At 36.7% G+C, this 27,812-nt stretch overlaps 5 protein-coding genes and 1 long non-coding RNA gene across 11 annotated transcripts; 3 read left to right on the forward strand and 3 right to left on the reverse strand.

The window, feature by feature from the left end:
- Nucleotides 1–528: 528 nt before the first annotated feature.
- LOC116169270 (monocarboxylate transporter 13-like) lies at nucleotides 529–6,102 on the forward strand. Of its 2 annotated transcripts, none has more exons than XM_031485320.1 (7): nucleotides 529–667; nucleotides 3,275–3,401; nucleotides 3,448–3,591; nucleotides 3,637–3,896; nucleotides 3,941–4,310; nucleotides 4,358–4,552; nucleotides 4,612–6,102. In XM_031485320.1, exons 1-7 carry the CDS (start codon nucleotides 590–592, stop codon nucleotides 4,767–4,769), a joined length of 1,332 nt encoding a protein of 443 aa, XP_031341180.1. In that variant the 5' UTR covers nucleotides 529–589; the 3' UTR covers nucleotides 4,770–6,102. The 2 variants fall into 2 exon arrangements, with proteins under 2 accessions (XP_031341180.1, XP_031341181.1); XM_031485321.1 differs by having other exon boundaries at nucleotides 3,944–4,310.
- LOC116169269 (monocarboxylate transporter 1-like) lies at nucleotides 6,029–13,016 on the reverse strand. Of its 2 annotated transcripts, XM_031485318.1 has the most exons (9): nucleotides 12,927–13,013; nucleotides 12,837–12,878; nucleotides 9,160–9,416; nucleotides 8,837–9,107; nucleotides 7,120–7,401; nucleotides 6,609–7,073; nucleotides 6,362–6,556; nucleotides 6,179–6,309; nucleotides 6,029–6,132 (listed from the first exon to the last, which is right to left on the reverse strand). In XM_031485318.1, exons 3-9 carry the CDS (start codon nucleotides 9,232–9,234, stop codon nucleotides 6,118–6,120), a joined length of 1,434 nt encoding a protein of 477 aa, XP_031341178.1. In that variant the 5' UTR covers nucleotides 9,235–9,416; nucleotides 12,837–12,878; nucleotides 12,927–13,013; the 3' UTR covers nucleotides 6,029–6,117. The 2 variants fall into 2 exon arrangements, with proteins under 2 accessions (XP_031341178.1, XP_031341177.1); XM_031485317.1 differs by having other exon boundaries at nucleotides 12,837–13,016.
- On the forward strand, nucleotides 9,416–11,037 carry LOC116169283. 3 transcript variants are annotated; one of them, XR_004144918.1, is made up of 3 exons: nucleotides 9,416–9,786; nucleotides 9,840–10,039; nucleotides 10,090–11,037. It is a non-coding gene; the product is annotated as an uncharacterized LOC116169283 (long non-coding RNA). The 3 variants fall into 3 exon arrangements; XR_004144917.1 differs by having other exon boundaries at nucleotides 9,416–9,557; nucleotides 9,614–10,039; XR_004144916.1 differs by having other exon boundaries at nucleotides 9,416–10,039.
- Nucleotides 13,017–15,305: 2,289 nt separating the features above from the next.
- Nucleotides 15,306–16,803, reverse strand: LOC116169277. 2 transcript variants are annotated; one of them, XM_031485334.1, is made up of 4 exons: nucleotides 16,663–16,797; nucleotides 16,272–16,604; nucleotides 15,816–15,933; nucleotides 15,307–15,765 (listed from the first exon to the last, which is right to left on the reverse strand). In XM_031485334.1, exons 2-4 carry the CDS (start codon nucleotides 16,548–16,550, stop codon nucleotides 15,350–15,352), a joined length of 813 nt encoding a protein of 270 aa, XP_031341194.1. In that variant the 5' UTR covers nucleotides 16,551–16,604; nucleotides 16,663–16,797; the 3' UTR covers nucleotides 15,307–15,349. The 2 variants fall into 2 exon arrangements, with proteins under 2 accessions (XP_031341193.1, XP_031341194.1); XM_031485333.1 differs by having other exon boundaries at nucleotides 15,306–15,765; nucleotides 16,272–16,803.
- Nucleotides 16,804–23,051: 6,248 nt separating this feature from the next.
- Nucleotides 23,052–24,705, forward strand: LOC116169272 (NADH dehydrogenase [ubiquinone] 1 alpha subcomplex subunit 9, mitochondrial-like). Its single transcript, XM_031485323.1, has 5 exons — nucleotides 23,052–23,197; nucleotides 23,307–23,503; nucleotides 23,550–23,977; nucleotides 24,054–24,215; nucleotides 24,265–24,705. The coding sequence occupies exons 1-5, from the start codon at nucleotides 23,161–23,163 to the stop codon at nucleotides 24,635–24,637; spliced, it is 1,197 nt and encodes a 398-aa protein (XP_031341183.1). The 5' UTR covers nucleotides 23,052–23,160; the 3' UTR covers nucleotides 24,638–24,705.
- A 450-nt stretch (nucleotides 24,706–25,155) lies between these two features.
- Nucleotides 25,156–27,574, reverse strand: LOC116169266 (synembryn-like). Its single transcript, XM_031485313.1, has 8 exons — nucleotides 27,459–27,574; nucleotides 27,274–27,410; nucleotides 26,999–27,223; nucleotides 26,776–26,953; nucleotides 26,029–26,373; nucleotides 25,735–25,978; nucleotides 25,469–25,689; nucleotides 25,156–25,420 (listed from the first exon to the last, which is right to left on the reverse strand). Exons 1-8 carry the CDS (start codon nucleotides 27,534–27,536, stop codon nucleotides 25,247–25,249), a joined length of 1,602 nt encoding a protein of 533 aa, XP_031341173.1. The 5' UTR covers nucleotides 27,537–27,574; the 3' UTR covers nucleotides 25,156–25,246.
- Nucleotides 27,575–27,812: the final 238 nt, after the last annotated feature.

Raw genomic sequence — 27,812 nt, forward strand, 5'->3', positions numbered from 1 at the left:
CAGATGATCCAACTCTCCACTAATAGTAAATTATTTTCCACAAGAGCAACGGGATATTGGTATCCCTAACTTGGATGCAATTGATTTGTCATTTTTAAATTTTTCTAATGATGGGGGGGGGGGGCTGGAGTTGTAAATAGTACTCTCTTCAACCTCAAATTTCCGTCCACCTATAACCGAATCGGGCCCATATCCATACATATATTCAGTGTATCAGTGCGCTTGTATTATGCCTTTATCTTGCTTATCAAAGTATTCGAACGTGTATAGAGTTGCGCAACAGTTATCCATTCTGATGTAAAATTTAAGAAATCATAGGTCAAAATTCAAAGTGACAATATTATTGCGATAAACATGAATGCATTACAATAATTGATTATTGAAACATTTGGCTACATTTTGTGTTCGAAATGTTTCATACCTCGTGTTACGTTAAAAGTTCATACAAGGTGCATGACTGTTAAATGACAAATTGGTGTAGATAATTACATATTAACTTAATAGTATGGAAGTTTGTTGTGTATCTGATAAAAGATTAGTCCTTGAAATTGTATTGGAGTGGGCCCATTGACTAAAAGCAACTCCTGAGATGCCGAGTGTTCAACGTTTTCAACCTCCTGACGGTGGCTACGGATGGATGATTGTGATTTCGTCTGTGTTGATCACTGTAAGTACATTGTTGTTAATTTAAATAAATAAATGAGTGCTAATGCTAAATTCACTTGTTGATTATAAAGGTATTTGTTACGTATTATGTGTACTTACTATACTATTTCAAGTAACCCCGCTGGACTTTTCTCCCTCACTATTGTGAATCAATTTAAGAATTGTCCAATTTAGGAGCTTTTCCTATCGCAAGCATAAAATGATGCTCATTTAAATCAGTAGGAATCTAAAATTTATTATGGAGTGACCAAGTCCACTTGGATTGAGCCACCCCACTTATTGCAATTACATTTTTGAGTGCGCGGGTGCACCATCCTGTTCAAACAATCAGTTTCCAATTATTGTTTTTTTGTGTGCCATATATCGTTGTAAACAGAGCTGGGCAGTATTCGATTTTGTAAATACTTTTTAGTATTCAAATCCTTTAAAGTATTCAAATACTTTGTAATTAAATACTTTTATGGAAGCAGTATTTGTATTTGAAACTCAAATACTTTCACAAATATTTAGTACTCGAATCCTTCCTTCCTTTTTTACCAAAAATCGACTACACCAAAATTTCTCGGGAAAACACTTTTTCGTATTAATTTTAGTGCGTAGAATCCAAAACAATTCGTACTTTTTCGATTAGACTTCTCAATCAAAAGTTATGGACTAGAAACCAATTTCGAAAGAAAATTCAAAGGGCTGTAACTTTAGAACTTTTTTTTTTTGGAAATGTGAAATTATAGATTCTACAGGCCACATTCTATAAGAAAATTTTTTTCCGGGTCGATCTGAGACAATTTTTTTTTCGGGCCTCAAAAAAAAGGCAGTGTATAACCTTCCTTTTTAACCAAAAATCGACAACACCAAAATTTCTCGGGAAAACACTTTTTCTTATTAATTTTGGTGCGTAGAATCCAAAACAATTCGTACTTTTTCGATCAGACTCTCAATCAAAAGTTATAGACTAGAAACCAATTTGGAAAGAAAATTCAAAGGGCTGTAACTTTTGAACTAGTAGCCCAATCTTGGAACTGTTTGAAATTATGGATTCTACAGGCCACATTCTATAAGAAAATTTTTTTTCCGGGTCGATCTGAGACAATTTTTTTTTCGGGGCCCAAAAAAAGGCAGTGTATAACCTTCCTTTTTTACCAAAAATCGACTACACCAAAATTTCTCGGGAAAACACTTTTTCTTATTAATTTTGGTGCGTAGAATCCAAAACAATTCGTACTTTTTCGATCAGACTTCTCAATCAAAAGTTATAGACTAGAAACCAATTTCGAAAAAAAAATTCAAAGGGCTGTAACTTTTGAAATAGTAGCCCAATCTTGGAAACTGTTTGAAATTATGGATTCTACAGGCCACATTCTATAAGAAAATTTTTTCCCGGTCGATCTCAGACAATTTTTTTTTCCGGCCTCAAAAAAAGGCAGTACTTTTAAGTTATTCAAATATTTGAGAACAATTTAGAAATGTTTAGGGAAAGTTTCCATTGTCACAAAATCAAATATAAAAATCCGATACAACTGTATACCGAACGATCCTGGAGTGAAACTTTTTGACTCGATAGTCTACGTAACTTAAAAACAATAGGGACCTTTCTTATATCCTTAAGACCATGTGTACCAATTTTCAAAGCGATCGCACGTTTCTAAACAACTATCATGCACACGGACAAACGGATGGTCAAAAATGGATCTGTTCCAAAATCGCTAGGATTAATTTCAGAAAGGCGTACGTATCATGTGCACGACGCTTTGAAAACTGGTACACGTATTCTTAAGGATATAACTGGTATAAGAAAGGTCCTGGTAGGTACCTCCTATATAATAATATAATAATAATAATACGCTTTTACTCCGCTTAAATTTGTATATAACAATAGAAATATAAAAAAAGCTAACCCCATACAAAGTATAACTTGATTTTTTAAGTAATATTAAGATTTTTATCTAGTATACTATTTTAAATTTTTAATGTATTTGAGTGACAACTATTTGAATACTTTTTACTGTATTCGAATACTTTTCAAAGTAAGTTAATGAAATACTTTTCAAAGTATTCGAATACTTTTTATAGTATTCGAATACCTTTGATAGTATTAGAATACTTTTGACAGTATTCGAATACCTTTGAAAGTATTCGAATACTTTAGAAAGTATTCGAATACATTCTAAAGTATTTAAATACTTATTTTTTAAAGTATTTGAATACTTTTCAATGTATCTGTATCTAGTATTCGCTTGTGCTGGACGTAAAAGTATTTAGTATTCAAATACCTTTGATTTGTGTAAAGTATTTACTATTTAGTATTCACATACTTTTTGAAAGTATTCTGCTCAGCTCGGGTTGTAAATAATATATGCAAGGCAAAACAGCTTTAACTGCCTATAGGTCGAGTTCTGTAACGAAAGAGGTTATTCCTTCCCACTGGAATTCAGCTGATTTAACTTTTTACGATCTAAGCGTGGTCCTAATGACTTCACACTTGTAACCAAATATCTCTAATTAAAAATGAGCGAAATTTTCTCGGCATCTGGATACCATAAACAACAATCCTCCCTTGAGCTGAAATGATTTATATGTATACGACTATAATAATTGTTTTACATTACAGTCATCCATTACCCCAATAGTGCAATGCTTCGGCCTAATATACGAAAAGCCGTTCAAGGAGGCAGACATTTCTGCGACCCAAATTTCATTCCTACTGCACCTGTATAATTCCATCATGTGTACATTTTGTAAGTGGACTCGACTCAAGAACAATTAATATCGGCAAGACTGCAGGTTTTGTGGCCGGGCCTCTGCTAAAAAAATTCAGTTTCAGGCAAGTAGCGCTGGCAGGCAGTCTGGCTGTTAGTGTCGGGGTTTCCGCAACCTATTTTTCGAGTAGGTATGAATATCTGCTGGGCACCTTCTGCATCTTTATTGGTAAACCAAGTGCTATTAGCATTGAATAATATCGCTTTTTTCTAGGCATTGGGCAGGGGTTGATTATTCAATCAGTCTCGTTGGCGATAAATACGTATTTCAAAAAACGATTGACACTGGCGATGAGTTACTCGGTAACGGGAACGGGATTGCTGCCCATCGTAACTCCACAGGTCACAAATCTTCTTCTTGCCAACTATAACACGCAAGGGACAGTATTAATATTAGCCGGCATCTCGCTTCACTCTTTGGCTGGCGCTTTACTGCTTAGACCACCATATCGAAAGAGTAAACCAAATCGTGAGGTATGCCAATGTTCTATGTTCAATTTGACGTTTTAATATTGTAGCAGAATGTTGCAGCGGATGGCACAGCGGATGAGGTGCGGTGCTTAATTAAAGACGAACTAAAATTGAGCGTGACCAGTAAAATTAAGGCTTTGCTAAATTTAGAGCTACTCAAAGAAAGCAGCTTTGTCATCCTAATTGTAGGAATGTCAATTTCTTACGTGGCCGAATTAAACTTCAATTTAATCAACCCGTTCGTCCTAGCAGAACTGACGCAACTGAATCGGGACGACGTTGCCTTAGCAATGTCAATACAGGCATCGGGAGATATCACGGGAAGATTGTTAATTCCACTCATCTCTCACAGGTTACACTTGCCAGCAAAGCACATGTATCTGACCACTTTGATTGTGTCATGCATTGGAAGGCAAGGTAAATTCGAACCTTCGCGTTTATCTGTCTTAATTTTCCTCTTCCAGTGCTAATCTCTTTCTGTGATACTCGAATAGTGATATTAACCATATCGATATTGGTAGGGTTAGCGAAAGGAGCGCGAGCGGTGTTCCAATCTTTAGTTTTGCCTGAGTATATTAATATTGAGCGTCTACCCGTCGCCACAGGATTTTTGATGATTCTAAACGGAGTGCTCTCAATCGCGATTGGACCAATTATAGGTAAACAGGTTTTGCAATGGTCAACACGGTTTCTTATTAATTACTTACTTTTCTAACAGGTTTCGTTCACGATTATACAGACACGTATATCTACGCTCTTCAAACTGCCTCACTTCTGTCGATGGGCTGTGTAGTATTGTGGTTGCTAGATCAACTTGTAAGAAGAGTGTGTCGGTCGCGTTCACACGAGGAGCAACAGCAAACCACAATCTCGTGATGTGAATGATATTTCGAATAGTTTTATTTTATAGTGCAGTTCAAATTAAGTTTGGTATGACTCATGGTTGTAATTTAGGTCAGAGCAAAAGAATTACTGATCACATGTGTAAGGTATATACAGATCCGTCTTGAAAGGCTGTGATAGAACTAGTTACATGTCATGTCATCGAGTGTTGGCCAAAAAGACGGCGAATCGCTTCTGACAACTTTGGGTAGTTGCCGTGATACCGTAGGTATATATACCTAATTGTTGTCTCAAAACTTTAAAAAAATGCAGATGAAAATATATTCCACTTATACACTACATAAAATCCAAGTCAACAATCAACAAGGACTCCTATTTTCAGGGGCTCACAAACACACTTAAAATGAACCAATCCAATTCAACCAACCCAACCCTTACACTAATAAACAATCGTGAAAAACAAATTCAGGGGCCGACACAACCCTAACAAATTACCAAAAACTCATATGTCACAAAAATTTATCCACCGTTTCTGAGATTTAACCCAAACTAGGTATTTTTTAATTGCAACACCCTGTAAATCTTAACGTAAACTTTTTTGCATTATTTTTCGTGATTACAGTGATGCATCACAACCTATATTTTTCTTTAATTTTAGCAATGAACCAAAGATAAAACCTTATTTTTTACGGTTTTTAAATAGTAGGCCATGGATTTATGGAGAGATTTTGTTTTGTTTATTGTATCCATGGCAGCCGATACCAACCAATAAATGTGGCTGACGGTAAAAACACACGCCATTTCAAAATTGTGAAAAATATATTACATAATTATGCATATAAATAAATGTAGGTTCTGATACATCAATGTAATCAGGAAAACGAATGCAAAAAATTGATATTAAGATATATATATATAGTATTGCATTTAAAAAACACCAACATAGCGCCAAATCTCAGATATGGTGGCGCCGGGTCGCGAAAACCCCAAAATACGACACACGGTACACTTTCAACCTGAAATACAATTAAAGAGACTTTTGTGTAACATTCAACGCTCTATTTAAATAAAAATTAATCGTATATACGCAACTCTAACTATAACTCAAAATTTTGTTAAATTTCTTGTTTACAGTGTACTATGCGATCAAAAAGAGTTGCTGTCGCTACACCTTTGGAATTTTTGTGTACGTGGAAAATCATATTTAACTTGAACTTCCAAAGACGACTCGACGTCAATCCTTTTTTGAACGCCCCTTATTTCAAACGATGATGACTAACTAAGGTATCTCGGACTGTTACTAGTATTTACTAATCAAATACAGAAAGAACGAAGAACACAAATAAATGAATCGATGTCCAACGGATGCTTGTAGATACTTTCACATCTTCGTAATCTAGAACAAATACTCGATACACTCATTAACTGAAACATCAATTTACTTCTTCTTTCTTTGAGTTGATGTACTTCGTGTAACCGATTTCGCAGGACCACGTGGTTAGAGCCACCAACGTAATGCCATTAGTGATGAGAACGCAGTTGACGTAACTGCCACTTAAATGTTTTGCTACACCTGTTCAATTTTATAGTTATAACGTGTTCAAATAATGTGAGTGGGCACTTTCCTAAAATTGGACCTCCTATGAATAGAAATAGACCATTCAGCACCATGTGCATGCCAGTTGCTGATGGTAACATCTTTAAAGGAACATAATCCGGAAGGACCAAGGTCCAGTAGACAGTTCTAACACCTTTTGCTACACCAATTGCAAGAGCCACGCCGACAAAGAATTCATACTGGTGCAGCGGAAGAAATAGGCCTGAAATAAAAAATAATGCTAAAAATCGGTAGATTTTTCAGAAGTCACTTACAGGAACGCGAAAGTGTGAGTAGACAAAAGCTTACCATGCACATCATTTTGGACGTTACCTTAAAGTAGTTGCCGATAAAAGGCGTAATGAATCGAAATATTAAATCCGTAAGAGACAGTACCGATATAAACGTAGCGATTTGTTGAGTATTCATGTGCAAATCGGCAAGAATAAACGGAGTTAGCACCGAAAAGGCTTGTTCCGCAAACGCCGCGGCTGATAAACCCATTAACAGGTTTAAGAAAGACATGTCTTTTAAAAGGGACAGATCAAATATGTGCGCTATAGTGTAGAAAAACTCCTTTATCGCACTGTCCTTTTCTTCTGCAACTACCAAATTACGATCGGAAAATATTGCGGTTGTCGAGTCAGATACGGCCTTTCGGTTCATCTCATCTGTGTTTATTTCAGAGCAATGGCCCTCCTGAAGATTGATCGTGTAAATTGAGGATCTCTTGGTGTTGCCTAGAAGCAGATGGATTTAGATTAGGGCACAAGATCTCAAACTTACCTGCTGTGGACCTGTGAAAGTTCGATAGATCCTCTTTCATGTGCCATTCAACGGGCTGCAGTAAGGCAGCAGATACGAAGCAGTTTAGTGAGAGTCCGCCAATAATTAGACAGGTACCGCTCACGTCATACTGCGATAATAGGAAACTAATCAATTGGGGCATAGCGATCGATCCCATGCACGTTATCGTATACGCAAAGCCTGTCGCGAAACTTCTTCGCTTCAAGAAGTAGCTGTTCAGCGCGTATGAATATGAGGTCATTCCCAAACTTAAGCCAATCGCTAAAAAATATCTATTATTGCAGACGAAATTGATAAAAAAAAACGCAAAGCCTTATTTTGCATTCGAATTCTTGCAAGAAATAAGATGGCGATGGAAACAAAATGGTGAATGGAAACAAGATGTCGACGAAAAAATGTTTCGCCTCTCTTCGTTGGAAAGGGCTGTAAGAGACGGTGAGGAGGAGGCGAACGGGAATGATAGCCCAGACTGAACTAAGAATTGAAACGTATATTCATCAATGACGGTGCTTCGGTGGTGGACAAGGTCGCTCCATGACTAGGCGGATGCACTGAGTCATAGAGTAAAATATTATTTGCTCTATGACTGAGTACAGTGTTGCCAAGTTGTTCAATCACCGACTGCCTCTTACACGCATCACATCTAAACTGCACGGTGCAGAACAGTGGTGCTGGCGCCAAAAAAACTTGGAAACCCTGTAACATGTTCCTCACCACGGAACGTGCTAGGGGCTGATTGGATGAGTGGCGGGGAGGCTTTCCGAGCTAGTTCTGCTATCTTGCTCAGTACTTTCACTTTGAAATGCGAACGAGGATTGAATATTGTTTTATAGATAAGACCCAATTTTGTTAAAAATTATAGAAGAGCAATTGGCAATTGGGATGATTCTTGTGACCAAGGTTCAGTCGAAAGCGAAACTACCCGGCGATTTTGGTTGAAATTTGAAACAGAAGTTCCCTTAAAGCCTTTGAGAGCTGAAAAGCTTGTGGAGGAGATTCGAGAGATTTTAAAGAATCCGGAAGAATATGAACAGTCTAAAATGGCAACCTTTTCAAATGTTATACCAATGTTCTCTCTAATGGCAATGAGAAGATTTTGGGAACGATTGGAAAATGGGAAATGTCCTTTTGCCTATAAAACTTATATTTATATAATAAGGTATGAGCGACAAAATTTTGATTGAGAGAAGGCCGTGGAAATTTTAGGTCACGTCTAATATTTAATTTGACAGCTCCCGAAAAGAAGTGGGATTAAATAGGTACAGTTGTGGACAAAATAGTACCCGTGTAATGCATTCACCGGTGAGGTTCAAGCCGTTCCACTGGTTGCCATTTTTATACACGAGTTAAATTGTCAAAATTAAATTACAACACGGTATCGTTGCTGGCACTGCGGTAGGTGTGGAAATTTGAAGAATCGTTGCAAGTGATTGGATTTGGATTTATAGTAGGTAACCAAAGTGTTAACTTTAATTTACGTCATAGACGATTAATTGGAAATTATAATTCACGAGAGGCCTTGACGGAAGTTGATTTTAGATGACAATTTGCTGCATTTTCAACACGTCGGTTTGCGAGTAAAGAGGTAGCTTGATTTTCACGATATTTCGATTTTTATATTTTCTTGACCCGGTGGCACAATCCGAAATTGCTTGGATAAAGGTTGATACAAAATAAATAATTAGTTCATACTAACATGTAAGTAATCCGTAACTCATTAGAAAATGCACCATTTTCTCCGCATACATCATCGAAATAATCCCCACCGACGTCAAAAAAGCACTTACAGTGCACACTTTTCGATAATTGAATTTTTTTATCAACGGCCCATAAAAGAATCCTGCAAGCATTCCAATAGCCAATCCACTGGTAACCACAAAAGTTTCGTCCGTAGCCGACATTCCAAGTTCTTTAAATTTCCCTTGGAATATAAGGCCAAAATTTTGGAGTACCGGTATGACTAGGAACTGAAAGTTGTGAAATTCTGTTTTATAAACCAAGCATAATGTCTCTACTTACATTAAATAAAGCGAATGCGACTACGATAACCCATCCCCAACCACCATCGGGGGGCACCAGGCTTCTTCGTCCCATTTCTTCAGATTCACTACGTAAACTTCTTATTGCAAATGTAACCTCATCTCGTAAATTACAAACTTGAACAATACGACTGTGGGAAACGCACGATTATGTCCGTCGATTTGCGATGAAATACACAGGACGATGTATCTAATTTGTCTTCACATGGCAAGGGAAAACCAACCCAGTTCGGAAGCCTGAAAAAGAACACTAATACAATCGGTCTCATCTCATGCACAGAGCAGTTTCATTGCTCAATTATTGTTTCCTATTATGATCTAGACTGATGGTCATTACAAGTTGATCTTTGGCTTGAAAAATATAGCACTCAGTAGAAGGTTAACATCTACTATTTCCATAGTTCTTATTAAAAATAATTTCCTTTTTTTTGTAGATTTGCATTGAATGACAAGTTACATTTTTGCGGATTTAAAATCACATCAAAACATTGCTAGAACAAAGATTCCCACAATAGTGTTTTTTAGTGTAGGTATATTACATTTTTACATATTTACATTTTTAACAGCGTGCAAAATCAAGCAAGTCTTATTCATAGAACCATCACGGGTAGAGATCAAGAAAGTATCGCAAATCCGTGTATTAACCACTATAGTTTTCAGAAAAAAAAAACGTAATTACCAATTCCATTCTTCTGACGCAAAAAGAATTCGAGGTGTTACCTATGCGTCAGATACCTTCAGGTAGACAAAGTAGTGAAATTCCCCAGAAGCTATTGGGGGGTTCATCGACACGCATTCAGACGAATTGTATCGAGTGTCGCATATTGCACCGCATAGGGAGAGGTGAAATCGTCTGCAAGGTACAGTATATTTTTGTCCTACATCCTGGTTCTTCGCAATAAGTTTTTAGGGATTGTATTGATTAGGAAATAGATCGACTAATATTGGAATATGCATTACGGTAGTCGACAACGGACAACGGAGTCTTTGTCTCAAGAGATGATGTATGTATACCTAGTAAAAACATTTCCAGCTTAGTAAGTGTCTATATTATCAAGAATAAAGCGGTATGGCCGGTATTGAGACACCCATTATTTAATAATGATATTAATTGCTCTAGTTGTTGTCAGGGACGGCCAATTATGACGCACGATTTTCTAGGATTCAGACTAGGGAAATATGACTTGGCGACCGAAAGTCAGATGACCAATTTTAGGTTGTCGTTTCACTTTATGGCAGCTGTCTGTGGCCGCTGTAAACTACCCCAGAAAACACTTCTATCACTAACAATCTTCCATAGCCAGACAACTATATATGGCATGCATTGATTTTGCTATCATCATATTTCTTATCCTCCTTGAAATTTAAGGGTAGTGTACCCCGACCACAGAGGGTTGCCAGAAGTGACTTTATATTCAGTATCTATAGAAGATTTACTTTGTGAATTTTCATGGGCATACGATTAATTGACCTTTTTTGAAATTGTCGTGTACGACAATGACTTAATTTTGACGTAATTCGCCAACTGAAATGTCTTCTTCTCAAGATGCCTGAAATGACAGTCGCACGCTACATTTTCAAAACCAGATAGGTACTCTGAAAACAAAATCAACAAATATTTCGCTGTAAAACAAAAAAAAACTAATCCTGACCTGTTTCAGAGTTGGGAGAAATCTGAATCTCTAGCCGGGTTGCAGAAAAGGTTCGAATAAACACATGATTGGGAATGATGAGAATTTATTTCGAAACACATGAAATAAAAAATTAAAACAAAATTCCTGAAAGGAAGAAAAGCTTGTGTGGAGAAATCACCCCGCACGCAGAGTTCAACAAATAAAATAAGAAAATCTTAAAATTACATAGTTTTTTTTTAATAGTCCTAATAATCTGGTCGTTCAAACGTGGGCGTTCGCTGTTCGCGTCCGTCGTCGCAGTTCGGAGTGCGCGCTAATGAATTTCATATTTATAAGCGTTGAACGGCAAGCATTTTCGGTTAGTGTTTTTAGTTTACAGTTTGTTAATGAAAGTGGTAAGAATTTTTTTGTGAAATATTTATGATGGATGAGTATGCATATAAAAGACTTTGACTTTGACACTAATTTGCGCGCCATTGTTTTGCAAATGAGTACTGTTTTTTTTTATTGGGCTAGAGAGCCTAGTTTTACGTTGATTCCAATATTTGTCGTCATCTACAATAACATAATCTCCTTCCGCAAGTTCTTTAAAAAACCGCCAATCATAATTAGACTTGATAACGCCAGCTTCAAAAGAACGCGCCGAAACTAAAGGTTTTTTTAACACCTGTCGCATTAACACGTGTTATAGAAATATCTATCGCGTTATTTTAAATAACCGAAAACACGGTCTGTAGTCTCATTGTTGGGTTTTGGTTTTGAATTACACGCTAGAAATCGGTCGTATTAAGTTACTTATGCAACGTTGCAAATTAAGCGCAACTTGGAAAAAATAACCTGAGTTTACAGAATTCTGCAGTCCTGAAAGTTTCCGAACCAATGAAAATGATCGATTATTGATCTACCATTGAGTGGGTGACTTGGTTTTCAGACAGGGGATTATTTTGCACGAAATTAAGGGATTCTCGGCTAGGTGATTGTATCAGCTAATATATTACCACTTTCAAAAGAATTTTCCTGAAGAATAAAGCTATTGAGGGATGCAAGTAAAGTACTGTAGGTTACAACAAAAAGTAACACTTACCTCAAATTTAGCTACAGCTGTTGTACCTTCACAACGTTGTTGATGTTTTCTATACTTACAAAATGTGCGTTATCTAGCTATGTGCAATTGATAAAATTGAATTTACTAATCACTACTTTGTAATTACCATTTTTCTTCAAGGACTAGGTTAAATCTCAAATTATTTCATTTCACATGTACAGGACGTTTATATAATTTTTGCACCACAGAAATTATGGTTTTTTACTCCAAAAATATTAAATTTTTAGCTAAAAGATTAATTTCTTTTCGTGGTACAGTGACAAAACGTCCCGTAAATCGATTTAAAGAATATGGCCTCGGCAGATTCTAGAAAAAATGTAAAGTGCGTCATTCAGGTATTTATTTAGTAAATAAAGTTTCTCTCTCTTTTCTATCTATATAGCTATGATAATGGAGAAAAAATCCGGTGTACGGTACTAACGGACCATCTTGTTTATAAGTGAATCATTGGTTGAAACAATTTCGATAGGGTCTAGACTCGATTCAGGACGACATAAAATCGCGGGAAGATCGGTTGAGGCTGAGGAAACCATAGGACTTCTTGTAGAAGATTTACTGCCGAGTTATTGACGATTGAAAATTACTGTCTGATGGGTATGAAAAACCTGTATGCTCGATGGTTTTTCCCGAAACTTATGCCGGACCATACAACAGAAATGCATGCAGTGGGCTTCTTTCCCAAGAAAGGCAAAAACACAGTCTTTGTCTGGAAAATTAATGGCGATCAATTTTTGGGATTAGATACATAGCAAGTCTTGGATCACTGGACTGGATTGTGAGGGAAATGAACTAATGTGCCCAAGCAATATCAATGGGAAGAATTTAATTTATTCTGTGGGTACATTCAGTTAGTCGTCTCTGACATTTTTGTGCTAACAATAAATATTCACTACCAAAAATATTTCGTTTTATTCTTACCTTATTAGTCGCCTATTCACATCTCGCAAAAAGTCAATTGACCTGCAATTTTTTAACGTGCAAAGTGCAATTTTTTTTACTTATGCTCACTTGGAATTGGAAACCATTTTTTAGATATTCTTAAAGGAGAGAGTTACCATGAATCACTGCTAAAGTTAGACTTTTCTTGAGTCGACGCTTCTCATTAATGGACCTTAACAAATTTCAAATGCAAAAGTGCCTACCTTTTTATAGCAAAACCGCAACAATTAAACACGGTTTACCCATTCTCGCACAAGTAATATAATAAAAATGATTTTAATGCACCACATGCAATAAAAAAATCGTTTAGTCGCTTGTGAGCAAGAGGCGAAGAGTGCACATTCAAATTTGTTTTTGCGATTTTAAAAGCTCTTATGGACACATCATGACCCAAACATGAAATAATTTTTTATTTCTGATCGAATATGACACCAATACCAGGTCTGTAAGTGGTGTAGTTCCGGAACCTTTGTGACAGACAGACAGACGGACCGACAGACAGACATATAAGGAGCGTAAACTGCACTTTTTATTTTTTTGAAAGTGAGAGTGCACTTTACCTTTCTGCATTAATAAACGTTAAAAAATCAACAGTTGTTCTTTAAATGGTAAGGTAATACCTACATGCAGGCATGTAACGTTTTGCAAGCGTTAATTGTCAGTGGGCTTCAAAATGGCTGACGAGTTTACGGACTGATATAGTAGGAGAGTTGGTAGAAACTTTTGGGTAGGTAAGTATTCTCCAATTATGCCCAAATATAGAATTGCGGACATGGCTGAGGAATAGCGGGGCTAAATCAACCCTTATATTTTTAAAGATACGAATTTTTTTTCCAAAAAATGTTCTTGAGGCATTTCGAAATTTTTATTACCTTTAAAGAACGAAAACGTCAATAAGCCCGATCATTTAGTGGGACTTTACACTTTGCCAGGCGCCTTCAAAGTTTGAATGAATGTATTCTGGCCGCCATATAATTATGCATGAACACCCAGCGTACTTTGATCAATTTTGCTCATAATTTTGCGATATATATAAAATAAGAAAGGCCCTTTTGACATCTCCGTTAGTTATGACCCGTATTCAGTATAACTTTGGCCATATAATACGAATACCATGCTATAGCCATACTCAGGAGCTCGTTTGCTATATTTGTTTGCACATTTATTTCGAAATAATAAACGCTAAAAATTTCAACTTGATACGAATGAATGTAATACGAATAAGCCAGAAAGCGACGGTTTGGTGTTCAGTGGCATCTACCACCAATTGAACACGGGTAGGATATGATGGGTTGATGGTTAAATGATTTACCTGGAAACAGTTTAGACGATCTTCAAAGGCGTCTTTTAGAATCTTGGGAGAGTATACCAAAGCTAGCATCGATTCCTTAATTTCAAGTATGCCCCGTCGAATATCTGAATACATAAGAAATAATTGTGAGGAAGATCAACACATTATTAGTGTCGTTTGAATTTGTTGTAATTGTGTTATGTTGAAATTTTCATCGTTTCTTATTGCGAAATAAAGACAATTTATCCTGAGACTTTCATCAAAAGTGAGGCATATGACGGCCAGTATTAATTCTTTCAAACTTTGAAGGCGCCAGGCAAAGTGTAAGGCTCCACTAAATGATGTGACTTATTCATTTTTTCGCTCTTTAAATATTAAATTTAAAGGTGTAAAAATTTCGATATGCCTCAATAACATTTTTTGAAAAAAAATTCGTATATTTAAAAATATAAGGGTTGATTTAGCCCCGCTATTCCTCACCCAGGTCTGAAATTCTGTGTTAGGGTATTATTGGAGATTCAGCGTGTCTCAAATACCTACCCAAAAATTTCTACCAGCTCTCAGACATAAGCTTACGGACGGGTCAGCTGTGGGATAACGGGTGACTAAAAATGAGTGGCGGTCGAGTGGCCTTTGGAAGTTCAAGTTAAGTACGATTTCCCATGTAAAAATTACAAAGGTGACTCGACAGGAGCTCATTTTTATCTCCTCTCGTCTCGTCACATTAAATCATCCATTTTTGTCTTCAGACTTCAGAGACCTGGCGCCTTGCTAATGTTTTCCTGAGAGACGATAAGGTTCGTGGCGCTTTGGGGTCCTCATCTCGTGTTTAGCCGCTCAAAAAACGTGAACACTGCGGATGCGTAAAATCGTCGAATGATTCAATGGTAAAATACCTACATGATAAAATTTCCCTTATAGTTCAGTGCACTCTCATGTGTCTAACTTTGAAGTCGAGGTGAAAACTCCACTTCCTTCTCTAGTTGTACAAATTACGAATTACCTAGATGGGTGTATGGCATTATTGCGACCCAACCAAGAATTGTAGTTGGAGCATTCAATCAATTCATCTGCCGTTTTAACCCCAGTGTTTTTATCGTAAAAAAATTCTAGTGAAAAAGAAGAGTAGAACATAACGAAAACCTTTACTGAAGTGATTAATATGTACAATCTTTGAAACAATAAGGTACTTTCGCGAAAATTACTGATTTTCTTCACTTTGCAATTTGTTTAACTGCATCCGCAACAGTTCAGTTTGCAGCTGCTCCTGTTTGAGTTTTTCCTCCTCTTGTAACTTCCGCAACTTGTCCACTTCCAACTTTTCATCCTCCCTGTACTTCTTCACCTTTAAAATTTCCAATTTAAGTTGCCACCTCTTACTCAAACGAACTCTCTCCGCGTTTCTATACGTCTCGCACAATTTTCTCCTCTTCGAAAACGCGGCGTTCTGCGTCGAATTGGATTCGCTCAATGCCTGACTACCCTCGTTCACGCTTGCCTGTTGCACATTGTATGATGAACTGCCGATCGGAAGAAATGGATCCAAGATGAGTACAGATTGGTTTTCCAACTCTTTCGCGTCGGAGGGCTCCACCACAAAGTCCATTACCGTGGAATCTACAATTTAAGCGATTAGGATTTAATATTCCATAAAGCTTAAAGTAGACCTTTGAAGGTGTTGTAGGAAAATTCGTTTTTCACGGATATTTCCGGGTTCAGATAAAGCATGTTGATGAATTTGCCTTTTATATTACTCACTCTAGAGAGATTTGATATGTAACGGTTCTAAAATTGAAAATTAAACATTAGAAAGGGCATTTTTTGAAAATTTTAAAGTATACTTGTCCTTGCATTTGTGGCATAAATAAAATGTTTGATTGTAGATGAATAGTGAAAAGTCATTGTAGGTATAATTTGTACATAATGAGAATAATTTCTGGAATTAAGCTTTTTGAAATTATAACTAAGTGTACCTATACCTACTTTAACAAATTTTAATATGTAATGCATATGTCTTTGTCTGGTAAGTTGTAGGTAATTGAAAAATTTGAATTAAATTCAAGCGCTTGCTCTTTTGAAGCGCGAAATTAAGAGTTTAAATTTTGTGCAGGATCTGATCTCACCTTATCGTCCTCAGTTACAAATTCCTTCTTCAACCTCTTTTTCATGTTATGATAGGCATTTCGAAGCTGCAGAACATTTCGGGGTACAATACAGTGCTTCGATTCGTTAAACATTTGAGAAACCGAATACCACGCTTCATTTTTCTCCTTGATCGTCGCCCCGTCCGTCTTTTTCGATTCAATTATATCGAAAAAATTCTCGATGACAATTTTAATTAACCAATCCTTTTCGTTCTCGGTAAAGTTGTTCGCGCGCTCTCTTCTGGTGTCGCTACTCATTATTACGTCACGTATAATAGTTAATTTCGTAACCAATGAGATTATCGCAATTATCTGCAATGGTAAGATTAAACGGCGGCGGCGGCGTCTCAAACTCGACCCAAATATTTACTTTGCTTAAACTTCAAATGAATAGTTCGAGTAAATGCACTTAATCCATCATTTAACTACAAGTTTACGTAAACCGACGGTTTCCTGTCACTTCACTAAATATGGTTGCCGTGAACGCGTTGACTATACGCTTGCGCTTGAACCGGGATTAATATAAAAAGAGGTGGTTTACGATCAGAAAGTCAGCAGCGTAGTTCCATTTTTTTTTCTATAAAAATCTCTCTACGACCTACACGTTGACATTGAATTTTACTTGAAATATCCGTCTTATCAAGTGTTATCTTGTCAACTTGGCAGTTTCGGATAATTCTCTCATTACTTATATTTACTGATCAACTTATTAGTGAATGTTTAGTGCACTTTCACTTAAAAAAAATAAAAAGTGCAATTTTTCACCTTTGATGTCCGTCTGTCTGTATGTCTGTCTGTCTGAGTCACAAAGGCTCCGGAACTACACCACTTACAGACTTGGTACTGGTGTCATTCGATCAGAAATTAAAAATTATTTCATGTTTGTATTCACGTTAAGGCATGAAATGTCCATAAGGGCTATTAATATCGAACAAACAAATTTGAAAGTGCACTCTTCGCCTCTTGCTCACAAGCGGCTTAACGAATTGTGGTAACTATTTTTCCTATGTAGAAATATACTGTAGGTGCCTGAAGCACGCCCTCGGAGTAACAAGCTTCCTACTGACACTTGTAACTTTTTCGGAATCGGACGAGTAGTTGCAACTTTAAGTACATTAGTACATAGAAAACCTACACCAAGGCTCTTCTTAATATACGTCCAAGTGAATAGCTATTATCTGTACTGTAGGTATCTGATTATTAACATTTTCTCACTTGTGAAGAGGGAAAGGGAATTAGAATTAGCGAAAAGCACATAGACAGCACTAAGTCTATATTTGTTTGTGCCGTGTAATGTTACAACCCCTGCAATTCAATATTGCTGTGTGGGTAAAAGAGAATTTTCTTAAAATTACGAAATTTCAAAACGTGAGGGGATTTTATTTTTGTGTGGCAGTTGATAGAGGTTTGCTTGTAGATCAATTAATTATGCATAATTTATTAATGTAACACGCATGTTTAATGCATAATGAACGTTACCACCCTGCACTTAAGTACTGCTATATTGCTTAGCTCAGCTTCGAAACGAGAATATAAGCAATTACAGTGCTACTTGTAAAGATCCATTACCCATCTAAAGACACAAATGTTTTATGTACAATAAAAGTTACTACCCCTACAATTGAATATGACAATGTACTTGCACATAGGTTTTCTTACTAAATTTCAAAGAGGCAAGAGATTTTATTCTCATATTTATCAATTGATTGCTTTGATATTCTATCAAAAACAAAACTGTTTGATGTGCAACAAAGTTACAACCCCCGCCATTGAATATTGCTATATGCAGTTAAAATTAGGAAACGGGAAAACGGAATATTTTGATGTGTCAATTGGAATCACGTAAAATTGTAATTCATGACGATCCTTACTCTTATGTGGTATCTTCTTAAGTAACAAAGAGAAATGAAACTCCAAATCTTCACCACATTAATTTAATAAGGTGCTGACTTATATATGAAAGTATGAAATTAATGTGGTGAAGATTTTCAAGAAGAAGTCTCATTTGTCTTTGTTACTTACGGAATCACATAATTTCAAAAAATCATTTTTTTATAAACCCCGATATTCCCCGTACACAAGTCCACCTTTTGTATAAAGCCACATTAGGGAGTCGTTTTATCCTCTCATTTTTTCTTTAACATTTTTGTATTTTGATCGTCAACCCTGTGTGGGAACGGAGAAAGAATATTTCCACTGCAGAGGCGTACTGCATGCGGTAAGAGTCCGCTAATCAAAAGCATCCCTTATTCACTTTATGCCAGCTGTGCGTGGTGCAGGTACCGATTGTGATGTAATTTAATTAAGAGTAACGTCAAAATGTCTAATGCATAACATGTATAAGTAATGGAAATGCTTACGCAAGATCTGCACAAGGCACGCGTCGGTCTTCCCTAGCTCATCAAAATATAAAAAAAGTATAAATTGTGTACAACTCTTGTACAGATAAAGCGCATGTTTTAAAACTGAAATGGCTTATAGCTTAGTGTAAAGAATAGAATAGTGAGACAACCTCCATCTTAGTGTAAAGCTTACACTATGCTTATAGTAAAAGCAAAGAGTACCCACTCTTTGGTAAAAGGTTGTGTTATACGGTAAGTTAGCATGATATATTCATCGATGTTTTCTTTCTTGTTTAATGATTAATGGGGATATTCACTCGTTAAGTTTTGACATTGCCAATACATTATATTTCTTCCAAACGTCCCTCCCAATCGTCCTTTGTGAGTACCATCCTCCGATAGTCCGATATAGACTGTTCTTGAGATATAAGGAATGATTTATAGCCGACCACGATAAGGAGTCGAGGAGGAGGCTATGGTTGTCAGAAATTAATTCCTACCGTTGAGACCTTTCATTAGAGTACTATGAAGAATAAAACCAGTTCCCCCAAATCCCCTCTTTTGATAAGGAGTGAGAAAGCAGGGAGGTAGTTGGTAGAAAACAGTTCGTTGAGACCTTTAATTCGAATCGAATACCATGAAAGATAAAATTAATTTCGACCCCCTTCCTCTTCCTCCCGGCCAGCTACTGATACCGGAAAGGAATCGCGCAAGACAGTTATAGTTTGTACAAACGAATTCATTTCAGTGAGACCTTTCTTTATAATACCATGAAGCGTAAAACGTGTGTTCACTTCCGCCTCTCTCCCTTTTCAAAATATTTATTTGGTACCACCAATTGCAGCATGCGTATGCAATTTCTTAGGTTGTCGCATGTAAAAGTTATGCGCGTTTTAGGGTCAAAAACAGCATCTCAGGAAATAATTTTGGGCCCCCCCCCGCCCCTGGAGGCTACATATAAAAAATTCCAGGACCCTATGACCATTCCCCTAAAAGTAGTTCAAAACCGCAGAAGTGGGTCCGGACGGACGGACAAAACGCAAACAATAGCATATTTTTTTTAATTCTTAAAAACACCTTCAGTGTCGCATTTTTATTAGTTAACAGTTTTTTTTATTATACCTGAATCACAATCTCCGTTTTAAACACTCAAATGCGTGCGAAAAAGGGCCTTTAAAACACACGTGCTTTAAAGTTGCTAAGTAACGATACTTCAAGTATGACTTTTGAAACTGTCATCTGGATGAAATAAAAAATCCTCTTAGGTCGCTTTCTGTAAATGCAGAACATTTCTTTGGCTTTTGTACCTATCCTTTGGTTGAAGCTTTCACAAACGCGCGTAATTTAGGGTATGCTTCCAAATCTGTTCCACTTTTTAGTCGCAGCATTGCTTTAAAGTTTTGAATGAATGCACCAAAATATAGAAGATTTAAATACCTTTGACATTTCCTTCATATATGCCAGCATTATGGATGCATTTAAGACTGTATTCGTAAGTAACTTCCTATTCATCAATGGAAACAACTTTTCATATTCTTTATAATAAGCTTTACTGGAGTTGGATTTTACACCTACCAACGTTTGTTTAGATTTTACAACAATCGATTGAATGGGCAGTGTATTATCTTTTTCAACAGAAATCGTTTAATTCACAAAGACGATGATTTTTATAAGCAAACGTCAAGTGACATTTCCATGGCAATCGTGAAATTACGAACACCCAGCCCACTTAATTAGACATGTATTCGAGTATAACGTCAATATGACTTCATTGTATTTCCTATTTTTAAATTATACTGCAGGTATAATAAAAAATACTATAAGATACACGTGTATAATTGGTCTTTAAAGCACTTGCAACGTTAAAGGCACTCCGCTTTGCGTCGTGCCCTTAAACTCGTTGCGCGTGCTTTAACGACTTGATTATACACTTGTATCTTAATATACTATTCTAGTCTAATTATTACTTATTAGGCAACAGATTTTCATTACCTAAACAACCCAACCCCAACTTTATATGGTAGGGTAACCCGGAAAGCTGTAAATTCTATCGCGAAAAGATTCCGCTTGCGTGTAAATATTGTAACGTTATTTTTATAAATTCGGGTTCGATTTATATCAATATTTATTAAACAAAACTAAAACAAAGGCGACGTCATGTCTGGAGCATTTCCGTTACAATATTAATGATGGACATACTTTTAACATTTGCCGAGATGAATTTCTTTTTTACTTGTAATTACTTCAAAGTAAAAATTTAAATGTAATATTTCGTACTTTCTTTTTGTTGTTGTTCTATTTGTGGCCCTAAAGTTTTAAGTTAAATATTATAATAGACTGAGTAATTAAGGGAACGAAAATGTTTCCCATGGCAAACTCTGTTTTTCCTACTCTTAATAATACAAACAGTTCTGTATCATGTATATTTGTGAAAGTAAGTACAACGAACCTTGTATCACTGTAAACAGAAAAAAATTGACTTTTAAAAAATGTCACAGTCAACTATGGTTGCCATTTAAAAAATCACTTAATCTGTTTTTCGCTCATATCTAGTAAACTGTGGATTTTTTTCAAAAAACAAAAGCATATTTTAAATAAGCTCTTAAAACGACAACTCTTTCCTCATTTAACCGAATCTGTATGTCTTACAGTTTCCGAGATCCTAATGTTTAAAATGAAAAAAAATTCACCAGGTATATAATATGATGCAGTGATGATACTAAAGTTCGCCTCAACGCTTCAATTTTTTTTTAAGCGTTTTTCATTCGTTCGATCAGTGAATAGTGATTCGTATTTCTAGTAACAAATGATATAGGGATTGACGGTGGGTCACAGCATATTTGTACAAGTACAAGTTTTTCCTTGCTTAGATATTGCCGCTAGAATGTTTTTGTGCACTTTTTGAACAAACTGGTCTACAGTAGAAAAGATCTTTCTACGCATTAAAACGAATTTTGACTTACTTACGATCTAGCATATCTCAATGGTATCTTATATATTGAAGCTGAGTTGTGTAATAAATTAGATTTTAAGTTAGTACTGCAAGAGTTTCAAGAAAAAAAAAGCTAGAAAAAAATTTATTGCATTGTAATGATTCAAAAGATGTTGTTTGCTAGTTAAAATTTTGAATGCATTATTTTTTTGCCAAGAAAATGTTATTTTAAAAAAGTAGATAAATAAAAATATATTTTTAGGTAGGGTAAAACAATAATATTATTTGTACTTTGTGTGAAAATACGGCAAATTCTTATTGCCCTAGTACAGCAAAAATCTCTAATTCGCCCATGTACAATCTCTTCATTAATTAACGGCCTTGAATATGTAAACTCGGTAGTAGAGGTGTTTTCAAACACAGGTATAGTGATACACCTGAAAACCTGCCCCCAATACGTTTACGTGAATTTCTTGATATGGATTACTTATTTACCACCGCTTAATTACCGCTGCCACCATGTTATGTATATTACTTACTTACAACAAAACGTCGCTATTTGACGTTTTATTAAATAACAAATTATTGACGAAATGACGACTAACCTTAAGGTATTCACCGAAAGAGTTTAAAGCTGGATTCACATAAATACGAAATCCGACGATACGGTCATCCGAAATGCTTATGATTGGTCAATAGTTTGAAATCTCAAGCACATTTCAAATTATTGACCAATCATAAGCATTTCGGATGACCGTATCGTCGGATTTCGTATTCATGTGAATCCAGCTTAAGCGGGCTTAGTTTAAATGTAGCTTAATATCCATGGTAACGTATATTGGGACAATGGTTGCCAATGATTTTAAGCTAAGCTTGAATCATGCTAAGCTCAGCCAAAGAATACTTACTAATTATTAGTTACTCTTTGGCTCAGCTTAAATTTTTACGGTGCATACAGTGGCGGATTTGCAGTCTTGGCCGCCCTAGGCCCCAGGCCACGTACCCGCCCCTGTCTTAGTACAAATCATATAGACTACAATAATGAATTTACTTTATTGCCAACTTTTAAATTGATTCAGAAATTGTAATTTAGTTAACTCTTAACTATAACAGCTGCTAACTGCTATAATAGACTCTTGCAGTGAGCAACGACTTTTCACTTTAGAATATTCAGGTACGTACTCTGAGTTTGAGTTATTTTTTGTTATCATCAGTGACGATTGGCCGCCCCTAATCCCTGGCCGCCCTAGGCCCGGGCCTACTGTGCCTTATGGAAAATCCGCCACTGGGTGCATACGGCCATATCTTTTTAACACAACAAAGAGCCGAGCCTTATGTACCTATTCCTTAGTATTTGTGAGCGTTTAAGGGTCTTCCATTTGAATAGGGTGTTCAAACCTTTAATGGAGATTTAGTTTTTAAGCCTTTGAAAGTCGATCTTTGAAAGTCAAGTCTTCGGCTCTTCGCTTTAGTACTAAGAATCCCAGTTTCACCCTACGTAAGAGCCGCCACTGACTTGACAGACAGGAATCGAGATCAATCAAAATGGCGTTTACCCTGTTCTAATTTTGGTTGTAATTTTATAAATTAAAGAATGGCTCTCGTTTTACATAGTGGGGCAAACGTTCTGAGTAAGTAATCCCATTCGTAGACGAGGCCTACACGTTTCTGTACTTGTAAAGCAATTAACTCAGACATAAGTTTGTTATTATGTAACTTAACCTCAAAACTGTATTGCAGAAAAACATACTGGAATTATTAGTATAGCGTACATCCGTACTGCCAATTACTCCGATTTCAACCCCTATAATCTAGCGTCCTTAAAGAGAGGAACAGGCGGACGTTCCAGTTTCAATGGAATCGTCGCTACAGTCTTCGGTGCCTCGGGTTTCATAGGCCGATACGTTTGTAATCGACTGGGTAAGATCGGCACACAGGTATGAGTGCAACGAAACGATGGTGGATACACAGAGAACTTTACAGCTAATCTTACCGTACCGAGGCGATTTTTATCCCATGCAAAGATTGAAGTTGGTCGGCGATCTCGGTCAGGTTTTGTTCCAGCCCTATCATTTATTTGACGAGGAAAGTTTAGACAAAGCAGTTCGCTACTCAAATGTTGTAATAAACTTGGTTGGACGAGACTGGGAGACCAGAAACTTCTCATTCGAGGACGTGCATGTGAAAGGTGCACGAAAAATAGCCGAAGCTGCTCAAAGGGCGGGAGTTAAACGGCTTATTCATGTCTCTTCATTGAATGTGAGCGAGAAGCCCAAAGCTCACGTTTTAGAGGGAGGTTCGAAATTTTTAGCTAGTAAATGGAGAGGTGAAAAGGCAGTGCTAGAAGCATTTCCCTGCGCTACAATAATTAGACCTTCGGATGTCTACGGGCAAGAGGATCGTTTCTTAAGGTGCACATTACTTTGTTCTTATTCGTGATTTGTTTGTCGTAAGAATCCGGTTTTTTAAATTGGATCCTTATTCTAGGTATTACATACATAATTGGAGACGTCAGGTTCATTATATGCCCCTTTGGGAAAATGGGGAAAAAACCATTAAGCAGCCCTTATTTGTAAGTGACCTGGCTGCCGGAATTGTAAATGCAATTAAGGACCCAGATTCGGCAGGTAAAATTTACCAAGCAGTTGGGTAAGTGGCCTACACACCACTTCACTATGATTATTGTATTCATTGGCAGCCCCAAGCGTTACCTACTGTCCGAGTTAGTCGACTGGTTCTATCGAGTCATGAGAAAGGACAAGGAGTGGGGTTATTATCGATACGACATGAAGTACGACCCCATTTTCAAATTAAAAGTCACCTTAACACAAAAACTGTGTCCCAGTTGGCCAGTCGGCCACTTGCATTGGGAAAGGGTGGAGAGAGAATGCATTACTGATACTGTAGAAAGGGGAGTTCCTACCTTAGAGGATTTATGTGTTAATCTTATGCCGATGGAAAATCAAATTCCGTGGGAGTTGAAGCCGTATATATACGGTATTTATCATGGGCGAGATTTGGAAGATTTTGCAGTTAGGCCTGAACCACCTAAGGTTGCCGCATCTATATAAACAATTGTTAATTTAATGTTTTATTTATAAAAATTGTACATTTGGAAGTATATGATTTTTGAGTAGCATTGCAGAGTTTTCTTTTAATGTACACAAAATATAATTTAATAATACATATATTCAAACCTCTGTAACTTATGTAGAATTGGCGATATGGATATAAAGTTTTGGTGGGTATCCGGTCTAACCGGAAACGATTATCTAGAAATTTCAAAATTTAAACGCTACACCTTTTTTTTAAAATTTTTTTGGGTATGGCATACAATTTTACGTCTAATTTATACACGGTTGGTCAGAAAAATAATTAATCGATAGGTAGTTAACAGAAAAACGGTATAAAACTAATTTTGATATTTTTAAGTGGGCGGGGTTTCAGCCAAGGCTTTGCCACCTTGTTTTCATTTAATCAATTAAATTATACATAAGTATTCTGAAATTAATCAAACAATGAAACATCTTTTAAATTGAATAAGCTCTAAATTCACTCATAAATAAGACTCACTACCACGACGAAAAAAGACAATAGGATACATTTATTTATTTTATATTGTTACAGATAAATAACATTAAATAACACAGATAAATATTGTATGGAAACATGAGAACAACTTATTTACTATCATGAATATTTGTGGGTTGATCATTAAGCAATGATTCTTGTAATTGTAAAACATGTTCAATCGGCTGTGGTCTACCATCTTCCCCTATTCTACATGGTTGAACAATCCCCTGACGTGTCAAATTATCCATTAGGTTAACGAGCTGCATCGCCTCGTACTCCTTCTAAAAGTTCACTAATTAATTTGTTTCATTTGAAAGATCAATAGGTACCTGTTCTTCGGTCATATTCGCTGTTGGACTGGGCCGTGGAGGATCATAACAACCGGTGACGGGATTAATCCCGTGCTTATACTCTCTGTATTCCTCAGTATCACTATCTTCACTGTCGGAACTGTAACGTCCCTCAGTTGGTTTTCCTCCTCCTAGCAGACCTCGTTGCGCAAACAACCCGGCTGCATTGCCATAGCCCGTGTACTTAATCATTCGTCCCACTAAAATTGCAGATGGTAATTGCTGCGAGAAATTTAGTTACTTACCGTTTTCCTTGCACAACACAAATAGAAAATCGGCCACAATATCGCGAACATTCGTAATTGGCGTCGTGAGTAAACGACATAAACTGTTCCTCACTGTCCCTCCTTGTTCGGGTCGATTGTGCACATCTTTCAGAGGAGGTAAAATCTTCAACCGTAAATATCTACGAATTATCCTCGAGCTCTTGACAGCCTTTAACAGGACGATCAGTACTGGGGACAGAAGCTCTTGCTGATTTTGTATGGTCTACAATTGCATCGTCAATAACGAATAAAATTCAACCCTTACACAATTACCACTTCATTTCTAAAACGCAACTCTAGAAAATTACACAGCTCCATGACCGCGTTCATATTTTGTTCTTCGTATTGCAAATCCTTCGCCACATTGTCTTCGGCTGGCATAAAAAGCGCCGAATAACATGTAGCCGGCATATTCGTTAGCAAATTCACAACCTGGCTGTGGAGCTCCAGTCGCTTATCTGCACTTTCGGTTTGGATAATTAACAACTTGTGTAGGATGCCTACGAGTTTGACGTAACGAATTTCGTCTTCTTCGTCAACGCTAGACCAAGAGTCTGCTTGGATTGATAAATTGAAGAGTACTTTTAGTGTTTCGCAAGCCAAATCAGTACCTTGATCCTATAAGAAAAATTTCGCTATTTTATAAACCTTTCACTTAAAGACCTTTTTCATAAAAAGTAGCCCTATTCAAATATAAAGCGGCCATTACAGCCACCGACAATTTAATCTAAGTGCTTATTCAATGCCTACACCGTCATTTCAAATGGAACGTGCTTAAAATCTGCACTCAATTGGAGTTCAGTTTGTGTTCAAGTCGAATGATTATTGAAACTTGTGATTCTGGATCCTTTCACAAACCAAAACGATTTGCCATATTATGAAGATATAAGAAATAATTTCAAGGTTGAAAATTTCAAAATTTGTCGATTGAAAGATGCACAAGCCGTGATTGTGTATCTCTAGGCTATCTATCAGGTAAGCTTAACTGGGACATGCCCGATTGATAGAGTAGAGCCTTACTGATAACATGTTAACATCAGAGTTGTGGGACTCGCCCTCTGCAATATCCTCCAAGATTTCGATCAAATACGTCAATCCGTGAAGGTCCTCTTTAACTGTAGGACGAGTGTTTCTGCATAACGCGGTAATCAGAAATAGCAGTTTCATGTCGAATGTTTTCACATCATTGGGTAAATGCCTAGAATTGCACTAAAGCTGTGGGTTTCTACCAAAATTTACTCACTTGTACTTTTTAGAACGGTTCATGATACCTTCGAGGCTTCCATTTGTACTGGAAATAGTGGCAGCGATACGACTTTGATAAATAATATTGCATAGACACTTCAGTGATTCTACAATTACAGAGTGGTCGTTGCAATCGTACCGATCGCTCTTTAAATTTCCACGTTCTAGCAACAAATCTAAATCTCCAGCTGTGACTAACTGATCCAATCCGTTCTTTTCACGGCTGCAAACAGATCCGTTTAGACTCTACATTACAACTTTTCCGGGACGCACCTTAAGATTCGTACTGCTGTTAGAGCTGAGATATGTAAATGTGATTTACTGTCGTCACTTATGTACGTAAATAAAGCTCTCCACAGATCCTTGCGGAGGTCTCCGTTAAGTTCTTTGAATGTGAATACAGCTGCATTCTATAAGGCAAAGTTATTATCGGTAAACCACTGAAGCTACCAAATTACATGTTCTATGAAGTTATTTAGGGACTCGCTCACAACATCCAAGTTGCCCGAAATGATTTTCTTAATTTCGGTGTCCATTTTAAAATTTTGAGGTTATAGAAGCCAAATAATAAAACGTCAAAATTAAGAGTGGGTGCATTCAGAAATGGTTATACAACGTGTTCTTTTAAGGCTAGACAAAACGGAGCATGTAAAGTTGCCTATCACAGTGCACATTTTATAACTGTATGCGCGGTAATACCGTTGAGTGAATATTACTCAATGGTAATACTATTATATCATTGAGTAACTAAATTATGTAAGATATAAAGTTACCACCAGATTGCTGATGCCATTGAAGTTGCCAGTTACGAA

Source organism: Photinus pyralis, unplaced genomic scaffold (genome assembly GCF_008802855.1).
Source record: "Photinus pyralis isolate 1611_PpyrPB1 unplaced genomic scaffold, Ppyr1.3 Ppyr1.4_LG4, whole genome shotgun sequence".
Classification (NCBI taxonomy): Eukaryota; Metazoa; Arthropoda; class Insecta; order Coleoptera; family Lampyridae; genus Photinus; species Photinus pyralis.